General features: G+C 37.5%; 1 protein-coding gene across 6 annotated transcripts in view; it reads left to right on the top strand.

Annotated features, from left to right (window-relative positions):
- Nucleotides 1-19,914, top strand: part of PPP1R9A (protein phosphatase 1 regulatory subunit 9A) — a 131,355-nt gene that overhangs the window by 50,200 nt on the left and 61,241 nt on the right. For all 6 annotated transcript variants that reach the window (XM_038129513.1, XM_038129512.1, XM_038129515.1 and 3 more), the window contains exons 3-4: nucleotides 18,204-18,336; nucleotides 18,828-18,948. In XM_038129513.1, the coding sequence (XP_037985441.1) occupies nucleotides 18,204-18,336; nucleotides 18,828-18,948 (254 nt within the window). The remainder of the gene's footprint in view (nucleotides 1-18,203; nucleotides 18,337-18,827; nucleotides 18,949-19,914) is intronic.

Below are 19,914 nucleotides of genomic sequence, written 5' to 3' on the forward strand. Positions count from 1 at the left end.
GAAAAACTCCAACCAAAACTTAAAAAAACCCTACAGGAAATCTAATAAGTACAGCATCTTTTATTTTAGATACATTACTGATTTATTAGTTTTTTATCCAAACTTTCCTTCACTTTTAGCTATATTTGTATGTGGCTTATTTAAATATTTAGTAATACATCTAATATATTGTTTAGTAAATATATAGTAAATATGTAATATATTAATAGCAAATATCAATATAAAATGTTAAATATTTATGCATAATGTATAAATATACAAAATTGAAGTTAAAGCACAAAAATAAACATACCTGTACAATTTTGAGTTTTTCTAGACATTGATATGAGAAACCCATATTATGTTTGCATGGGTTCAGTATGCTTTTTTTTACAAAGTTTCATTTGTTGAAGGAGATTATTCTTTAAGTTTAACGTGATGAATGTAATTGTCCTTCTTCCACTTAAGGAATATGCTACTTCATAGGTTATAATATGAGATAACCGGAGAACACAAAATCGCAGTCAAAAATTGGTCAGTGCCGTAAACAGTTTGCCGTAGGCTCCTCCCTAGTCTTAAGGGAGGATGTGGCATTTTTAACATACCAAATAAATCAATCAGTGCATTAGGATTAGCTAATGTCTGATGCCTAAGAAAAGGATATGGATAGTGCAGCGTTAACTTAATCCTGTGGCCTTCTCTTCTTCCATAAAAATGTGTCCAGGGAGATTTATCCAGTGTTGCTGTATTGAGGGATGGATACTAGAGCTCTGAATTTTTTTTCCACATGAAATCTAAATAACTTTTCTATCCATAACAGGCAATGCTGAGGTTATTTTTCCATAATGTATGAATGTTTAATTATGTCTTAAAAAAATGTTTTTATTGAAAGATGGTAAAGATGGAGTAATGTCAAACTACAAGTATATTTTGAAGAATGCTTGTGTAGTAGAGATCATCTTAGTGTTCAGTTTGCTGTGCAGACTCATGATACTTTTTAATTAAAGGATTGCATCACCCCCTGGTTTTTCCCTGTTGTCTTAAAGTCCTTGAATAAGGAATGGCAGTGTAGGACTCAGAATATAAGGGTTGTTTGCTGGTCAGCATTTAAGCTTTTGCTCTCTGAATGGCTTTTGGGAATTAGTTTCTACTTATGACTGTGATAATACTGCAGTTTAAATAGTTGAGAAATTAAATTTGTTGCATTTGTAATATATAGATGCTTATGCAACATATACGGAATGTACAAGCATAGTTACTTAAATTATGATCTTGTAAAATTCTTTTGCATTTCATTGGTTTTGAGAATCAGACCTGTTTAAATTATTCTTTGGTTGCTTTCAAAAGTCTGCATTACGGAATTTAGTCATGCAGATTTTTTTACAACTGTGTGCAATAAACCCACTTGCCAGAGTAAGTAAAAGCAAAATAACAAAGGGGAGGAATATGTGATTAAAATATAAATTCAATTCTCTGGATACTGTATGCAGCTATTTAATTAAGAGATTATCTGGATAACTGAAGAATAGAAATAGCATCTGTTCTAAATTGCATCAATGAATATTAAATTGTGTTAAGAGAGAAGAGTTAAAAAAAAAGAAAAGTAGAAGAGCAAGAGTATGTTCTTGTGCCAGACTGTAGATGAGGAAATCACATGGCTCTATATGAAAGGCTTTTTCCTCTTACTGATGAAGAGAATGAGCAGTGGCATAGCCTTGTTTAACTTATCTTTGTGTTAAAAATACAGAAAAAAACTATTTATTAGCAGTCACTGGTAATTTCAAGAGTATTTTATTTGTCATGGTCCCCTTGTATGTTTGGGTCATGTGGCAAGACAATAAAAAGAAGTTTGTTGAGGTCTTTGTATCTCCCCTTGTTTATGTACCAACATGTTTTCCTTACCTGAGCATCATTGCCTTTTCTTTGCAGTTCATATATTAGCAATTGGGAAATTATTGAGCCAGCAAAGCTCAATTACACTTCAGAAGAGACATTCCTTGGAAGGAGGTACAGCTGTGCCTTATCTAGAAACCTTTGGGGTGGTTTTGGTGCTGGTGATGAACCTTTGGAAGAACCTCAAAATTTTCCAATTCGCTATTTACCCTTGATTCCAGAATAAGAAAAAAAAAAATCTGCTAGTTTAGCAGGAATTTTCAGCCCCTGAGTATTGGCCTGATGGTGTTGAAGTGAATTGTGGAAGTCTCTATGACATGTTTGGAAAGCAGCTCTGAATGCCTTTAAACTTCCCTTGATATTAATGGGTTTTCAGAGGATTGAGCTTGTTTGAGTGTGCCTGCTTGAGTACAGCAGTACAAGAGTACTTTAGATTTCTCTAAAAAAAACCTGATAGTCTGAACGTCTCCTTACACTCTCATTGCTACATCTGGACTAGTTTCTGTATTTTACTCAGCTGTTGAGAACCCCGAGGAATGTAAATAGCAGTGACTCAGTGATGTTCTGTCAAATACCTGATTCTCATTATAATTTTTTATGGACAAAGATGAGATAGGCCTGGAATTGTGTGGGTGGATGATCAGTATGGGCTGAACAGGATTTTTTTAAAGCAATTTCTTGGTGGTAGTATCACACCTCCCTGATCTATTGTTTCTTCTCATTCAATTTGTTTCCTTAGAATGTCTATCTAGGTTGGTTAATGAATAGTCTCATTCATTTTGTTACAGTCCTTTTTTATACTTTTTGCTGGGTAAGCAAAATGAATTGAGAAGCAGCAAAAAGGCAACAAAAGGAGGTATCAGATATATGAACCTTGTTTTACCCATTCCTACTAACCTTTTTTGTCTATTTCCATAGCAATCAGGGCACTGGTGACATCCTCTGGAGATGATTCTGGCCCCTTTGGCTAAGCCTGGAGCTCTTAAATATCTTCCAGTTTGTCCAGTTTGGTTTTCCCTCAGCAAAAGCTTATTGATTCCAAATTCCTGTAATTTTTTAAATTTAGTATGCACCACTGACAATTTGCTTTTAAATTAGTGTTTTAAATTTGGACTTTGTTTCTGGTAATTCATTCTTTTGTCTTGTACTTCTAATGGTGTCTTCTTCATAGACACCTCACCTACACCTTGCATCTTCAGGCTGCCTACTTTTCTTAGAAGGGATTTGGAGGAACAGGTGAAGAGGTATTCACTTTTCACAATCATTTTCTTATGTTTGAGAGGTTCCCATAGACCAAAATGGGGTATTATGTGATTTGTGTGTATTTGCATATAGTTTAAGCAGTAGTTTAGGTTATGCTGGAACATAGTAGGTAAGTATCATCAAACCAAGAATCTCTCAGTGTGCCTTGGTGGCTTCCAAAATCCCTTTTTTTTGTAGCTGATTTTTCTTCAGTTGTCTTTATTTGAATGAACTTTTTAGACCTAGTTCACACCAAGACTTACATAGAAGAGGCATCTGACACTTCTAATTTTGCTTTTAGCAAAGCTGAACTTAAATCAACTATATATCATACGGGTGTATAATATATGACTATATCACATTCTTTTTAAGTATTTCTGATGCCATTTTACCTATTTCAGTGCTTACAGTCCTGGACTTGCAGGGGAACGGAGATTCTTGGTATGCATGTCCACCAGCCTGCCTGCCTGGTTAACTTTCTGTGCAGCACGAGAGATATTGAGCCTACTGTATTCCTTTTGGGATGAGGGAATACTTCTTTCCAAAAGGGAAAGACATTGGGCATTGAATTCTGATACATCTGAAGTGTAGCAACAAGGTTAGATTTGAGATCCATTTCTTTGAAGGGAGGAAAGGCTGAGCCTCAGCAGTAAGACACACTAAGAACATATATTATGTATTACAATATTATTATGTATTAAAATGTTATTTTTTAATTTTTTTAAAAACTACCTGTTTTATTTATGTATTACAATTACTATTCTAATAGTTATTAGGTCATAATGAATGATCTGGCACAAATTTATAACTGTTTCATTTTACTGTTGAAGTTTTGTAGAACTGGTGAATATCTACTTTAGGAGTTTACTGCCTTTATCAGAATTCAGGGGTGAAAATACAAAGTTTTTTCTGTTTTCAACTTTCTTCTGTTTTTCATAATTTCTCAAATTTGGCATAAAATTTGACTGAAATGTAAGTTTTGGGCAATTAAAATAACTACCAGGAGGGATGGGTAGCTGGCAGCTGCGACCAGCTTTCTGGGGAGCTTTGCTTTCCTCCCCCTGCTCATGATGTGCCAGCCCATCCATTCCCTCAGGAAGGAGTGTTGTGGGTCTCCAGGCGAGTAGAGGAGTGTCCTTTGGCTTTGTATGTTCTTGATCTGTGCCTTAGTTAAACCATTGCTGTTTCTTGCACCCTGTGTAACCAGTGAGTATCTGGGTAAGGATGTATGGGTAACCAGTGAATAGATGGGCAAGATAGCATGTAGCACCTTGGTGTTCAAGTAGAGAGGCATATAATTGAAATAAATTTACTTTGAAAATAATAATTTTATTTATTTCTATAATATTATATTTTTAAACTACCTGGTTTTATTTCATCTATACAGTTTTGACCTAGAATCCAAAGTATGACTTTTCAGCTGTGTCAGGACATGTCTGATTCTTTCAGTCATTTTGCTGTTAGATAATGCTCAGCATTTTCATCTGCTAGACTTTGCTGGACTTACATACTATTTTTCTGCAATTTAATTTATCTTAGCAGTACTTCTACATCTCACCCACTTCTTTTCTTCTTTTGAAGTTGTGATTTTGGCTTTCGGGTTTTAAGCTTCATGCAGCAAATTGAGCTGCTACCTCGCCTCTGGCCAAAACTGACTTCTGCAGCTGCAGTCTTTGCTTTTCTCTGGTACTGAGCCATCCTGCAAAAGGTGTACCCTGTACTGTCTCTCTTCAGTCTCAGTCTCAGCTGGTACCCTGATAGACATACTGGATCTGTCCTCACTGTAATTTGTGGTGAGGTCAGGCAGAGTTTGGATGACTTTCTGAGTGTTTCACAAAAGCACATCACTGTACTGCTGGGATACCTCATCTCACCTGAATAACCAAACTGCCATAAAAAAAAAAAAAAAAAGATGTTAAAAACACAAAGACATACAAAGACATGCTGTAGGGTTCTCAGCATTTAGGAGACCATTGCAATAATGCTCTGGAACAGATTAAATGTTTGTTTTTTTTCTTACAAGCATAATTTGACATCTTATTGAAGAGAAACAAATGGGACTGAGTTCATCAAGAATGCCAGTATTTCTGTTACTTTATTAGTCAATACCTGCAATATTCCACATTTGAGGTTTCCATTTCTTTCACTATAATTAGGTGTTTGCTTTATTTTACAATATTCTTAGTAATGGATTAAAAAGTAGTGAAGAAAATAGTTTATTGAGAAACTGCTGGTTGCTTTTACTACCTATTGTCTTGTTGGGTTTTTCATAGCCATTATTTGAAAAGGGCTTTTTCTAGTCTTCCACGTTGTTTCTAGTGCTTGAGAACCCTGCACAGGGACTATCCTGGGGTGCATTACCTGCACCACATTGCTTTAGTAACAAAGTCCTCTCAAACAAAACTGGAGCTCTTGATTTTGTATGATGGGATCATTAACGTTTAATGAACCTCAGAAAGTTCGTGTCTGAAGCCGCAGAGGAGGTGGGATATTGTCATCGCTCCGGTGGCCAGCATTAAGGTTCTTACACATTAGCCACGGGCCTCGGAGGTGGTAGACAGAGGATTTATTTCATTGTAGCTGTCAGTGGCAAGCTCTTAGGGTGGGAGAAGGACAGCAGTTTGAGATGCCTTCCATAAAGGAAGGTTAAAGTTTATTAATTATTTTGCATTGCACAGAGAGATTTTAGTCTAGATGGTTATCATGTAGCAGTAGCCTCTTGCTGACTAATTTCTGGTTCCATAAGTAAGTCCCCAGTTAATTAAGCATCTTTGAAAGGCAAAACGACAACCTTTACATGGTTCTTACTACTTGGTAGAAGGACTTTTATCCTCATCTGTTTTAGCAGAAGTCAATATAAGCTGTAAGGCAACTAAAGTTTTGGTGGAAAAAAGAAAAAGCTTGAGTATGAAGAGCCACTCTTGTATCTAAAACACATTTTATGTACATGTCAGGGAACCTGTTTTGTGCATCTGGTTTTCAAGCACCTACCCTGGAAAAAGCTCCAAAAAGTCTGCTGAGATAATAAAATACAAGTTTTTTCCTAAACAGAAACATGATGGCTTTTCAATAAATTTGCCTCTTCTTAGTTAGAAGTCATAACATTAAGACTCAACAATTGCTGTTTGTATTTTATTGTGCCTTTTTTATTCATTTACATTATGACAGTTATGAGAAATAAAATTAAGCTTAGGACATGGAAGATGGAGTATGTTTACTATTTAAAAGCTTGAATTTAAAGCACATTTTGACAGTGACCCTTTTTGGCAAGTCAGGCCTTTAATCTAAATGTAAGTAAAGTAGGATTAATTTAATACTGTTTCTATGAGGCCTGCCTAATCAGATAAAATAATTTTTAAAACTTGAGTTGAAGCAATGTCTTGTACCTTTCAGGGTAAATAGGCAATAACATGCATGATATATTCAAGTTGCTTTTAATTCAAAGAAGGGTCAGACAGTTTTCAGTTAACTGTCATATGATTGCCAGTTCCCTGCATCCCTTTCTGTGACAATCACCTACTGTTGATGTTCTGTATGGTACCAAAACCATTTAGACATTAGGGTTAAACTGGCATTTGCAAAGTTAAGTAAGATGTTAAAAGCTCTATATTGTCCAGAGCTGCAGTTGCAATTTAAAGCTTGACTGCCTTTTTCTCCTCCAGTATTCTCTGCAGTGTTCTCCTTTTTATGGTAATCCTCTGCTTCTTGCAGTTGGAGTGGTGCTCATACTTCTAGAGATTTTTGAATTCTTAAGAGGCAAGATTTTCATTTTTCTTCAGGAAAAAAAAAAGTGGAGAGAATCCATTTTATATTTGCATAATCCTTGTGCCAACACTTTATGTTATTTGGTGACCCAGGAGGATTGTCTACCTCACCCATGTGTGGCTCTGAGGCTCAGCTTTCACACCTGAGAGTGGAATGACTCCTGTGCTCAAGCTGCAGGATTGCCTTTGTGAAGCTGCTTTGTTTCTGGGGCTGATGTAGTTGGTTATGAGCAATGAACATGTTTGGATAATTCTTTACCTTCTGGCATGCACTTTTATTGGTTTTACTCTTGAAAATCTGTGAAAACGTTTCTCGCCGTCAAGACTAAAATGGTTGATAGCATCCTTTTGAACACTTAACTGCAAGGAATTGAAAGCTAAAACTTTATCTGATTATAGATAATACTGTGTTTGTGGTTACTTAGTTTACCAGTACTATAGAAAGGACTTTCAAAATTTGTCATTTCATGCTATTTTCCAATGATTTTGTTTGCAATGAAAAGGTGCTCTTTTGTTAAGATTTTTTTTTTGAATTCTAGAGTGTTTAATCAGTAACAGTGAGGTTAAAATTAAAATTTGTGTGATTGAAGTTTTACCAGCTTGTCTGTTTTGATGTCCAACCATATGTTTATTTTCCCACACTACTTGTATCCAACTCCCTCATCCAGGACAGTGGTTTTATTCACCGTTGGATTTTTTCCAGAGGTAAAAAGCAGAGAGGAGTTACATATACTTTGTACTAATTGTCCTGCAGTTTTCCAGTGAATGCTAACATTATCATAAATGTTTTTATTGACAGTACTAGCCTTTTGTTAGTAATATTAAAGAGGGATTTGTAAGGGCTTATTTGAATTGTTTCCTGTTTTTTCCTTAAGTTTGATCTACAGAGGGTTGATTAAGAACAATAGTCATGCCCAAGAAAAGAAGCCTTTCAGTATTGATGGGTATTCTTGAAACCACAATTACAAAATAGTATTTTAGAAGATGGGCTTCTAAAAAACTTGGGTGTGTAAATTTATTTTTTTTAACTTAGGGATTCATAAAAATAGCTAAGGTGGTATGTGTGAATATATTCCAGCAAAGTTTTGTAAGATTCATTTGCTGTCTTCCTCTAGTTGTTCATTCACAGCTCCTATTTTAGGCAAGAGTCACATCCTTGCCAGTTTCCTTAGATGATGAACACTAGCTGATTGAAAAATATTTTATAGAGATATTTGGTATGTTTTCTTCATTCACTTTACTACAATGGGGTACCCATTAAAATCATGCTAAGATAACTGAAAGGCTTACTGTATTGGCTTTATAGCCTGTCATACACAGATTACACCCATTTTAATCTGCTGTCTGGAGTATGTCCAGCTTCTGCTAAATGGTGTCTGTTTTACTTCTAAAAGAAATGTGCAGCTGTTTGTAGCCAAAATACAGTTACTGTGAGTGACAGCGATACCAGCTGTGTGCTGCACACTTCAGCTGCTGGAGTAACTGAAGTCAGAGATGCCCCTGCTCTCTTCCCTGCATCAGCACAACATACAGAGAGGTTCTTCCGTAGCTTTCATAGTTCTGTGCACAGGATAAACAGCACTGTCCCTCCTCTGCTTGGAGGACAGAAACCTGGACAGAAAACCGCGCCCTGTATTTCAGTTTTCCTCACGAAGGTGAAATGTTTGTCTCGAGCTTCTCTTTTCTGTCTGAAGCAGGTCAAGAAGTTGCATCTGGAAAACAGAAAGCACAGGGGGCTTAAGTAAGTTCTGAAAGTCCATGAGTTTGCCAGCTTCCACAGGCATCTCTGCTGCTGGCATGTGGCAGGAACACCATTGAGCTCACATTTAATGCCGGGACAGAGGTCTAAGGACATGGTGCCCTACCTGCCACTCTGCCCAAAGGCAGCGTGCAGGGACTGTTAAGGGAGTGCACAGAGAGATGTTTGGTCAATACCAAAACAGTAAAGCAAGGTGTTCCTGTGGGGAAAAAATAGACCAAAACTCTTTAAAACGAAACCCCAATCCCAAAATGCTCATGTATAATTGGATCCTTCCAATTCCCCTTAGCAGTGGGTGTTGCACTTTGCATTTGGTTCTCCAAAACTTCAAATCAGGCACAGATTTGTATAGATAATATACAGTATAGATAATGCCTGTGATAAATTTGAATTTATGCAGTAAATTTAGGCACAAAGAATAGAATTGTGTGAATTCTTCAGGTGAGCAAAACTCATTGTGGTTTCTCTGTTAATTTTTAATTAATTTTTCCGCAGTACACAAGGTAGAGTGAAAACCAGCTGTAACAGAGACTTCCCTTGGGGTTGATGAAATTAATTTTGCTATTGTTTTCAAGGGGGGAGTATCTTTTGTGCCTGATGTCATAGCAAATGTTGAAGTTGAAAAATGTCCAAAAATAGTGTTCAATTGAGTCACTTTAAAAGTGTTTATCTTGAATCCCCACTTTGTGGCATTATTACTGTAGTCTCATCCCAAGCTAGCATTATTCATTAATACCAGCTTATCCCCATGATCCATCATTCTCTTTGTCTATTCATTAGGATATACTTTGTGTGCACATTTGTAACCTTCTGTTTCTTGCTGCATTAATACCATATTTTAAATTGCACTTAGAGCTGATGTGTTTGAACCAGTTATGCTGTCAGACCTGGGAACGCCTGTTCTTGGCTTGTGTTAGAGTCTGTTACCCCACCTACCATATTAGGAAGCATTAGAAAGGCTGAATTCCTCTGGAAACAGAGACTCTCTCATTTTTGAAGCAGTGGTGTGATTAACTGTAATGTAATACACTAGGTATGGATGCTTAATGGATAAACATTCCTTTGCTTACTCTAGGCAGTTTTACATCTTACTAGAATGCAATTCATTGTACTAAACAGTGGGAATGTGAAACTATCATTAGAAAAATGCAGTCAAGCCAAAATGAATTCTGCCTGCAGGTGCAATTAAGGAATTGTTAAGTCTACAATATAAAGTAATTGAGTAGTGGTCTAGCACTGAGAACGTGGCATGGCACTTTCTGTTTGAAAGATGTTTACAAAACTCAGCAGACCTTTTGCTGTATTACAGAAGCTTTTCTGTTAATCCTCTTACACTCCGCCTGTTTGTCCCTTTTTATACACAAGCAATGGCATTAACAGGCTGTAGGGCTGCAAAACTCCTACCAAATTAATGCAACACCCCACTAATGGGTCTCTTTTACACCACTGCATGGTGATGTTAATGTGAATGCAGCAATAGGCTACTAAAGGCTTTAGATTCCTTTAGAGAATCATAAGCGTTTTTGTTACTGTAGAAGAATATCTGCTTGTACTAGAAACTAAATAGATACCCTCTGTGACATGTGCCATCTGAAATTGTGGAAGCATGTTTACCCTGTACAGGAGACTGTTTGAAGGGCTGTCTAATACTGAATGTCATACTTGGCTATTCTTTAACCCATAAGCCATGTACTCGTATAATTAATAGTATATGTTTCAATAAGAGTTTATTACATCTCCTGAGTTTTTCTTAGTAGAATATAATAGAATTTCCCCCATTCATCTTAAGATTGTAAGCATTATTTTTAGTAATCTCAGTTAAAGAATTCATTAAGAACTTCTCATTAAAAAAAAAATTCAAACCTCTCTTGAGATTTTTGGAAGAACTTAGTGATTGTGAAAAATGATGGTGGGACAACTTCAGAGATTTGTGCTATGGTCTGGTTTGGAAGTATGTTTGCTTTTTATCCCTTGGACTGAGGCAAGGGTGTAAATAAAGTCTTCTGGTTTCTGTCACTGGAGATCCTTCTCCCTCTCCCCCAGCCTTTGCTGTGTCTGCAGGAGTATTGGTAAGGTGGGCAATTAGTACCAAATGCCATAGCTCCTAGGAATGAGACAAGGTATGTGAGAGAGTCATAGAAAACCTTTGGGAAAGTTGCAATTTTGCACCCTTAAAAAGCCCAATAGGATTTGTATTGATGATGTGATATTGAGAAAATCAGACACCAAGGCAGACTGTTTCCATCTAGCTCTTTCCTTCCACCTCTGCTTTCTTCTCTGCTTTAAGTAAAGAGATAGATAGCAATGTGTACTATTTATAGCACATTTAAAAGATTTTCTATATATGTGTTTATAAAGAATTGTATTAATTTTTGTTCCATTTATAAAGTATTATAATTTCACAATAAAACTTAGGTTGGATGAATTATCTCTTTATAGTTTACACAGCAAGTGTTCTGAATTAATGCATGTGATTACTTTTTTGTGTCCTTGTTTTCCTTTGAAATATTTTCTTAACATATGTAGCATCTGTGAGGGAATAAAAGGAATTACTTATGAAATTTTTGGTTGGGTCATTTTTAGTGAGTATGCAAGTTACTCAATTTATCCCTGCTGAGATTTGTTTTAAATAGAATGTTTTATGCATAGTCAATATTTTGTTTCAAGTATTCACCTCTGAGAACACTTGTGGCACTTTTACTCTGCATTTAGACCTCTTGACTTGTAGGCTGAGGGAGTGTGAGATTGCTGGGAGAAGAAACACTGATTTGTTGATTCATGGTGACTTTGCTACTGTATGGTACTAACTGGTACCAGAAACAGCATTTGCTCTTGGCTACCTCATGTGCCACACTTAAAGGCAGAAGAAAAATAGCACCATCAGTTAGGATGTAGATTGGCAGCAGTGCCAATCTGGAAGATCTGGATCTGGAAGAAATACTGCAGCAGATTCAGGAATAAATGTCTAGGGACAGAATCTGGAACTTTGCTTCATGCTGTCCTCTCTGTTTAGAGTTGTTTGGACACCTGAGTCGAGATTTGAGCCTGTACTATATTTTAATTAATTGGCAAACTCTGCTCACTTCAAACATTCTCCTTTATGTGCTTATTTAAATGTTCAAAGATACAATGAATTGTTGAGCTTGCTAGTTTGTTACCTTGGCAATAGAGGGAACTGTCAAAAGAGTGATAAAATATATTTGGTGTCATATTGGAGATTCATGTTCTTCTTCAATACTCTTGTTCATATTTTTGTATTTTTTTTTTGTATAACATGGAGTGCTCTTGTTGCAACAGCTTCTTTGTTCTGCTGGATGGAGATACTCTCAAGGTGTAGGCAAATGTTTTTACTTTTCCCTGAAGCAGGAAAAGTCAGCTAAACACATTCAGGTTTTTAGGTCAGTACCACACTGCAGTAAATACAAAGGTGTTAAATGGCTGTACCCACATCTCTAATCTCTCAAGGATCTGTGAAAGTCTGGCAGGAGGGACCTTTGGAGGAACCCTGAACTTAATGGGAATGCAGGATTGTCACTGGGCTCTTTTCCTGCACTTGTCACACTACTGTAGTGAAAAACACAAAGCTTTTTTTTCTTCATGATTTTTATTCTCTATATCTAAGTAGTCAATAACTGACCAAAAATAGCAGCAGTTGCAAAGTACATTTTTGTTGGTAAGTTACAGTAGTGCAAAGTAGAGTTTAAAATAAGGCAAGATCAGACAAAAGAATTAATTACATATGAAGTACCCCTGTGAAGTACACAACACTTAAAAAGTCTCCTTGGGATTTTTGTATGATCAGTAAGACTCAGGGAAGCCACCTCACTAGTCACTTATACCTCCCATTACACTGTTGCATCCACGCTGTTGCATTAGAAAAACCAACCCACTATCAGAGAAGATTTAGACCCAGGTCTGCAAAACTCATCAAAGAGAATTGACTGAAAATTGTTTAGCCTGTACCATTAATATAGAACAGGACAGTATTTCAATTTCCCATTGGTATTAATGGTTATGACAAAAAAAAAAAAAAGCGAGAAAGAAAAATCTGCATGGAACTGTAACTCACCACTGTATTAAAAAAAAACCAAAAAACAACAAAAACAAACAAAAATACCCAACTGAACAAAAAACCCCACACACAAAAAACCAACCAAACAAACAAAACACCAACCAAAAAAAAGCAGGAATGTTCAGATAAGGCTGTCTGGACATCTTTGTCAGCTCCAGGTTTCATTGCACCTTGCTGTTCACTCACTTATTAAAACAAACACACAGCAGCCCTAGTAGAGGTACATGTTCCATGTGAGCTGAGGTTTTACTCTGCAATAACAGGGCTTACTTTTACTTGCTAATTACTCTGACCTGTTTTAACTAAGTAATAACATGAAGTGTTTAGGTGGGGCACGCATCTCATTTACAGTGTTTTTGTATTTTTCTGCTATGAAAAATACCCCATAGACAATTTTGGTTCTGTGTTTTGGCCCAAAACTGCAGTGTGTAAAATCTAAGATACTGGCTGCAGTGAAAGAAGCCCAACAGAGGAGTCTGGCTGGTTCTTTAACTACTTATACCATGAAGTAAATGCATCCTCATGTCACAGGTCTAATGAATGTCTGTGGTTAGCCCCTGCATTTTAACGTTTGTGTCCCACCAGGAAATGCCCCTGTGGCACAGTTTGGGTTTAGGACATGCTGTAGTACACAGCGGTGTATGGATCCAAACTGAGGTGTGTTGGCACTGCTGCAGGACAGTGGCACTGTGGTTTTCTACTACAGTGGTCTTCATGATGTTCCAACAGGTAGAAGACTTGATAACTTGTCCCATTTGTCTAAAACAAGAGTATACAGAGAGAATATTTTCCAGTTTACCCCAACAAATTGAACAGTTTGTCTGTGTATCACAGCAGCTGCTCCTGGCTTGTCATATGTGTGGAGAGGTCTCTCTGGAATGGAGACGTCTGGGGCCCAGATACTTTTAGGATTTTAGAAACATAAAACTGCTGTGCGGGTCTCTTTGCCAGAGTTTCAGGACTGAAAACAGATCTTTCTCTTGAAGAGCTTTCTGAGGGAAACCCCAGGCATGGATTTGATGTTAGATATGCAGTTTCTTTCAGTATTGCTGATGTCTAATTCCCATCTGTGTCTCATTCCTGCAATTGCTTCCTGGGAGGATTTGTCTCCTGGATGCTTCCCTGCCAAAGCATTGGTGACGGCTGATGCCCACACAGGCTGTAGGGGAGCATGAAGCCAGGAGAGCTGGTGAAGCCTCCTCACTGACTCACTGCCTTTCACTGTGACAAAGCAACCACTTTGCAGAGAAAAAACTTTAAAAAAATAGTCACCAATTTCAGACATTACCAGAGCTTCCTCTCGTCCCTGAAGCTATGCTGTAGAAAGATTTTAAAGCAGAAGGTAATGGTCAAATTGTGATTTCTTTTCCTCATTTAGCTTCTTCAGCACAGCCAGAGGGGTTATCCTCAGTGCTTCATTGTAGATATTCTAAATCTACTCCCTTGCAGTTTGAATCTCTTCCTCCTTGTCCTGTCACTGCATGCTCCTGTAAATAGTCTCTCTCCATCTTTTTTGTAGGTTCCCTTCAGGTGTTGGAGGCTACAGTTGTGTCACCCCTAAGCCTTCTCTTTTCCAGGCTGAACAACTCCAATTCTCTCAGCCTTATGTCAGATACGACAGTTTTCATGTTGCACAGTTTATAGTATGCAGCACTAAATGTGGTTTATGTAGCACCAACCTGGTTAGCCCATGTGATTCTTTGGAGTTGTCTCCATTCTGACTTGCTTAAAAAAAATAAAAAAAAACCTTGTCACTACCTACTGGTTACTGTTAGCTAAATTCTGTAAATTATTGGTAGGTAAGAGCTATGGGAAAGCACCCCAAACTTAGGCAACTTTGCCTTTTTTCAAGAATAATCAGTTTTTATCCTTCTGATCTTACTCCTAAAGATGAAGTACTAAAACAAAATATAGGGTTTTTTTTCTGAATTAGTCAGCAACGTATTTTTATATTTAGTGACATGTCTTCTCTAGCTTGTGCTCTGCCAAAGAGAAGCAAATGATCTGTGTGTGTATATGTATGATTTCCCTGGGAATACCACCCAGGGTGCCTAACAATTATACCTGCTTCTTTGGTGTTACAGTTTGTTACTATATTGGTGCTGGATGAATCACTGATGACCCCTTTTTCTGTCACTTTAGGGAACACAGAAGTATGTTCTATTAACAGCAGTTCTTCAGGGCTTGTTTCAATGTGTCACCACTGTTGGCTTTTTGTTTTCTACAAGTGCTGTTTTAAATCCTAGAAAATGTCACAAGTGAATTCTATGAAAACTTTTTTTTTCCTAAATACCTGTAGTGGTAAAATCAGAGATTTAGATACTATATTGGATATCGTGGAAAAAGAGCTTGCTTTTTAAGTAATGGTTTGTGATGTGGCTCTTGGGGATCGATGGTCCTATACAGGGCCCAGAGTTGACTCTATAATCCTTGTGGGTCCTTTCCAACTCAGCATATTCTGTAGTTGTGACTTTTCTGTACTGGCTACTTGGCCAGAGTGGCAGCAAAACCAAATCTGTCAAATGACAGGGAATGGGAGAATTCCAATGAGTCTGAAATCCCACACGCACTCTGGAAAACACTTCAGCAGCAGATGTGGTGAAATAGTTCTACTTAAATCAAGTTAACCGTACTGTGAGGAAGAAGTTATAAATGCTTATCTTATTTTTAGTGCAGTAAAATCTTGAGTGACAGTTCTCATGACTGTACTGAGCAAGCAGTTCATTACTCTGGTGGATAGACTGTTTCACAAAGAAAGAAAATTTCCAAGCATAAATTTTCTTTACTTCAGTTTAATACCCAGAGATTCATTTAATAGAATCAGTCAACCATCAAATGTGATTGCACAAAATGAGATAAATGACATGCAAGAATGTCCTTCTTCTTCCCCTTTTCAGGGGGACTCAACTACCTTGTTAAAGGCAGTGGGCAAAGTTATATGACCAGTGTACAAAAGACAGTAAGTTAATGCCAGGTAGGAAACACAGAGCTTTGTGCAGTCAGGGATCTACAATCTCAGAGTGAATGCTTAGGTGAGGTACTAGGTAAGAGGGGTGTGATGTATTTGGAGACATAATGATAACTTTTAATCACTAACAGTATATTTAGTTTCCTTTCAGTGGTATTATTAAAATACTTCAAAATAGTGAGCACAATCCAAGAAGCTGTATCTTCTGTCTAATCTGATTCAAGAAAGATCATCCCAAACCAAAATACAGTATATGATTTGATGCTTTCAAAGAAAATTATCCTCAAGCACATCCAGTCATTTTGCAACAAATCTAAACCTGCTTTGACAATATTCTCATGCCAGTCATTGAACACAAGGAGAAGAATGGTGCCAGTTATCATGATGAAAATAAATCCAGAAGTAAATATACTCATTTTGTGACATAATTTTCTCCTATATCTCTCTCTCAGCTGTTCTTTGTCTCCAGCAAGCAGTATCTTCCTTTACCTTCATGCAATTCATCTCTGTTCACATTTGAGGCACGGGTCTCTCTCATCATATTAATAAATGAGATGATTCAAGCTAAATTCACAGCTGTTTTTAACCTGTTCTTACTTGCATGTCTGCTGCATTTCAAACCTAAAGGTTTATGGTCAAACCTTAGCTCAGTAATGTTTTAGTTGTGTCTCACTCTATTCATTGATCCTTATTTTGGTTGATTTCAGCATGAATGAGGTTGAACTTGATCTTGGAACCCTTAGTGGATAAAACCTGCTGCCTTTCACACCAAATCACAGAGAAGGGAATCACAACAGGGAAGTTGTACCACTTTTTCATTGCTGTTGAGTGGACTCTTCCAGCTGTTTTTTTCTATTTTTAGTCAGGCTAGAAATGGTGGTCTTGAACTGCATTACTTGTTTCTCAATCTGTGTCTTTTCTCCAATCTTACAGATACTAAAGCAGCATAAAACGTTCAGCAGCATTGGGCAGCATTGTGGGTCCTATTTTACTTATGCTTTGCATGTATTTATGAAGGCTTTCTAAGAGCAAAATTTAGTTAAAGCAGTCTTTTTCTTGCATCATAATGACTAAAAATCCATGTGAGATAGGTTTGTGAATTCTTGTAAAACGTTTATCATCTCAGTCTTCTTGGAAGAGAAAATTAATTGTTTCACATCGATGTGAAATACCCACATCAATGGGTATTAAAATTCTCATTGAGTCACTGATGACTTTTCTGTTTCAACCACTATTCATGTAAAGCTGAGAGGGCTTTTTGTTAACTTTGTGGTAGCCATAACATAGTTAATAGACTTCCAGTAGTATTTTAAAGTATTTTTTGTATTTTAACTTTAATATATTTACTATTTAAAAGAAATGAATGTGTACTAACAGCTTTTCGGGCCGGTGAAACCTCAGGTGGCAATGACCCAGCTCCTGTCACTGCACTGGGCAGGCAGCTGGAGTGCCCCATCCAGGGGCATCATGACAGAGCCTCCAAGCAGGGCTGTAAAAGAGCAGGCTTCTGGAGAACTTTGGAATATTTGTGTAGCTATGTAGCAGGGTGCAGTGTTCTATATTGTAAGAGCAACAGTGGTAAAGGAAAGCGTGGCTACGCAATGATGTCTTCTGTAGGCTGTCTGTAAAAGAGGAAGAGGAAATGTGGGAAGTTGTTTTCCTTTATTTGAAGTGATGAATATGATATATCCATGGGACTGAAGCTTAGTAAAATTATTACCGCTAGTAATACATATTCTTTCCTTACTGCCAAGTGCAGACAGTTTAATGAATTAGGCTGGCAAACTCCAATCTCTAAATTATGAAAATATGCTTTTCCTGACTAATGTTTCTGAAGGTCTGAATAATCACTGGTTGAAGACCATGTTGAAATTATGATAGTAAGTAGCGTAAATAATATAATCAGGTCAATGCAGTCACTGTTAAATTACTGCTTTAGACATGAAATAAACCTGTAAGTCTGGTTAGCTTAAAAAATTCCAATGGCTGTGCATATTGCTGCTCTAAAAAAGTTAATAAATAATATGGAACATAATCTCCATGATATTCATAGGTGATGTAAATGTAGATTAGTAACCTTCAGGTCAAGCTTTGTTTGGATGAATGTGAACTGGAACTTCATAGAGCCTAAAGACTAATACAGAAACACTATACAGATATAATTTCAATGTATTTGACTCTGTTAATGCTTACTAATAGTGCATTTTTAATGAGTAAAATTAATTACTTTAATTATTTATATGCATAGACCAACGTAGACATTAAGGGTCACCTTTTGAATGTATAGTCAAAAGCAATAGAAACTTACACTCAGTTGACTTTGGCAACCGTACTTGTGCTTCCTCGAATAAAAAAGCACAAATTTCAAAACCTGAAGTTTGAATGAGCAGGAGAAATTTGTCTTGTAAAAGCCTTTTCAAACATTGCAATATCACAGCACAAAAGTAAAAGTCTTTTGTAGTAGTAGTAGTAGTTGGAAGTCTTTTCTGGAGTGGGCACTGAATGATTTTTGATTTATTTCCACAGGTTTTCAATACATACTCTAATGAAGACTATGACAGGAGAAATGATGAAGTTGACCCAGTGGCTGCATCAGCTGAATATGAACTTGAGAAGCGTGTGGAAAAGTTGGAGCTCTTCCCAGTCGAACTAGAAAAAGGTATCATGTCTGTGTGTCATTCCCACTTCCTGTGATGCTGACCTACAAGTTTGAGGATGTCTACACATGCCTACAGAGTCTATCTTGAATTTCCATGAGTTGGTTGTAGTCACCTTGACTTTTTGGATTTCAGGAATTGTTCAGTGAGGAATTAAAGAAGCAGCTCAGAGACAGGCAGCTTTTATCTTCTTAAGAGAATTGTTTGGTGACACTCCGTTAACATGATTTTACACAGTGTTTGATGTGATATGTTCATTCTTCACTGGAGGAGTAAAATCTTGTCTGTTGTTCTAAGCTCCTCATGAGGCTGCAGATGATACTTTTTGTGTGTAATTAAAATGGTAGTCAAATAGTTTTTTTAAAAGGAAGCAAAATAATATTAGTGTTATTGATACAGAAAGCCAAGAGGAACCAAAGCATGGATGCTTACCTAGCAAATAACTGTACAGATAAATGTAAGAAATTTCTTCTTTCTCTTGCCCCTTTCACAGATGAAGATGGACTTGGCATAAGCATTATTGGAATGGGAGTTGGAGCTGATGCAGGACTTGAAAAACTGGGAATATTTGTCAAAACGGTAACGGAGGGTGGGACAGCAGAAAGAGATGGCAGGTAAACTAGACTTTGTATTTGGAAATGTTATCAGTAGTTACTATAAATTATGATTTTCGTAGGGAATAGTTGTTTGCTTAACTTTTGTCGTGGTAATGCAAGCTCTAAAGTTCATCAGTGTCATTGGTAAGGTCCAAATACCTGATGTGGTTATGAAAAGACACTAAATTGGTACCATGAGTTTAAACTCCTGAAGAAGAACAAATTGGCCAAAGATACGTGTTTGTGACTTCTGAGAACCCAGATGCTTTAGCATGAGTAAGGCTGCTGATTCCAAACTCCGTGACACTTTTGAAGGTAGTTTTGATTCTTAAGGTGTTGAGCTCCCACCTGTTCTCTTGGCTTCAAACAAACTTTAGATACACAATACTTCAAAAAATAATTCAGTTCAACATTGGATTATTTGGTGTCTCTGCGTATGATATCCTTACAAAGAGATCTTGACAGGCTGGATCGATGGGCTGAGGACAGCTGCATGAGGTTCACCAAGGCAAAAGGCCAGGTCCTGCACTGGGGTCACAGCAGCCCCAGGCAGGGCTACAGGCTGGGGGAGGAGCAGCTTGAGAGCTGCTCAGCAGAAAAGGACTTGGGGTACTGGTTGACAGGCAGCTGGATAGCCAGTATGTGCCCAGGTGGCCAAGAAAGCCAAAGGTATCCTGGCCTGGACCAGCAGTAGCATATCCAGCAGCACCCAGGCAGTGACTGTCTCCCTGTACTTGGCACTGGTGAGGCCACCTTGAGTGCTGTGTCCACTCTGGGCCTTTCACTGCAGGAAAGACACTGAGGTGCTGGAGTGTGACCAGAGAAGGGGAACTGGTGAAGGGTCGGGAACACAGGTCTTACAAGGAGCATCTGAGGGAGCTGGAGGTATTTAACCTGGAGAAAAGGAGGCTTGAGGGTGACCTTATCACTCTCCACAACCACCGGAAAGGAGGTTGTAACCAGGTGGGGGTCAGTCTCTTCTGA

Source organism: Motacilla alba, chromosome 2 (genome assembly GCF_015832195.1).
Source record: "Motacilla alba alba isolate MOTALB_02 chromosome 2, Motacilla_alba_V1.0_pri, whole genome shotgun sequence".
NCBI classification, from domain to species: Eukaryota; Metazoa; Chordata; class Aves; order Passeriformes; family Motacillidae; genus Motacilla; species Motacilla alba.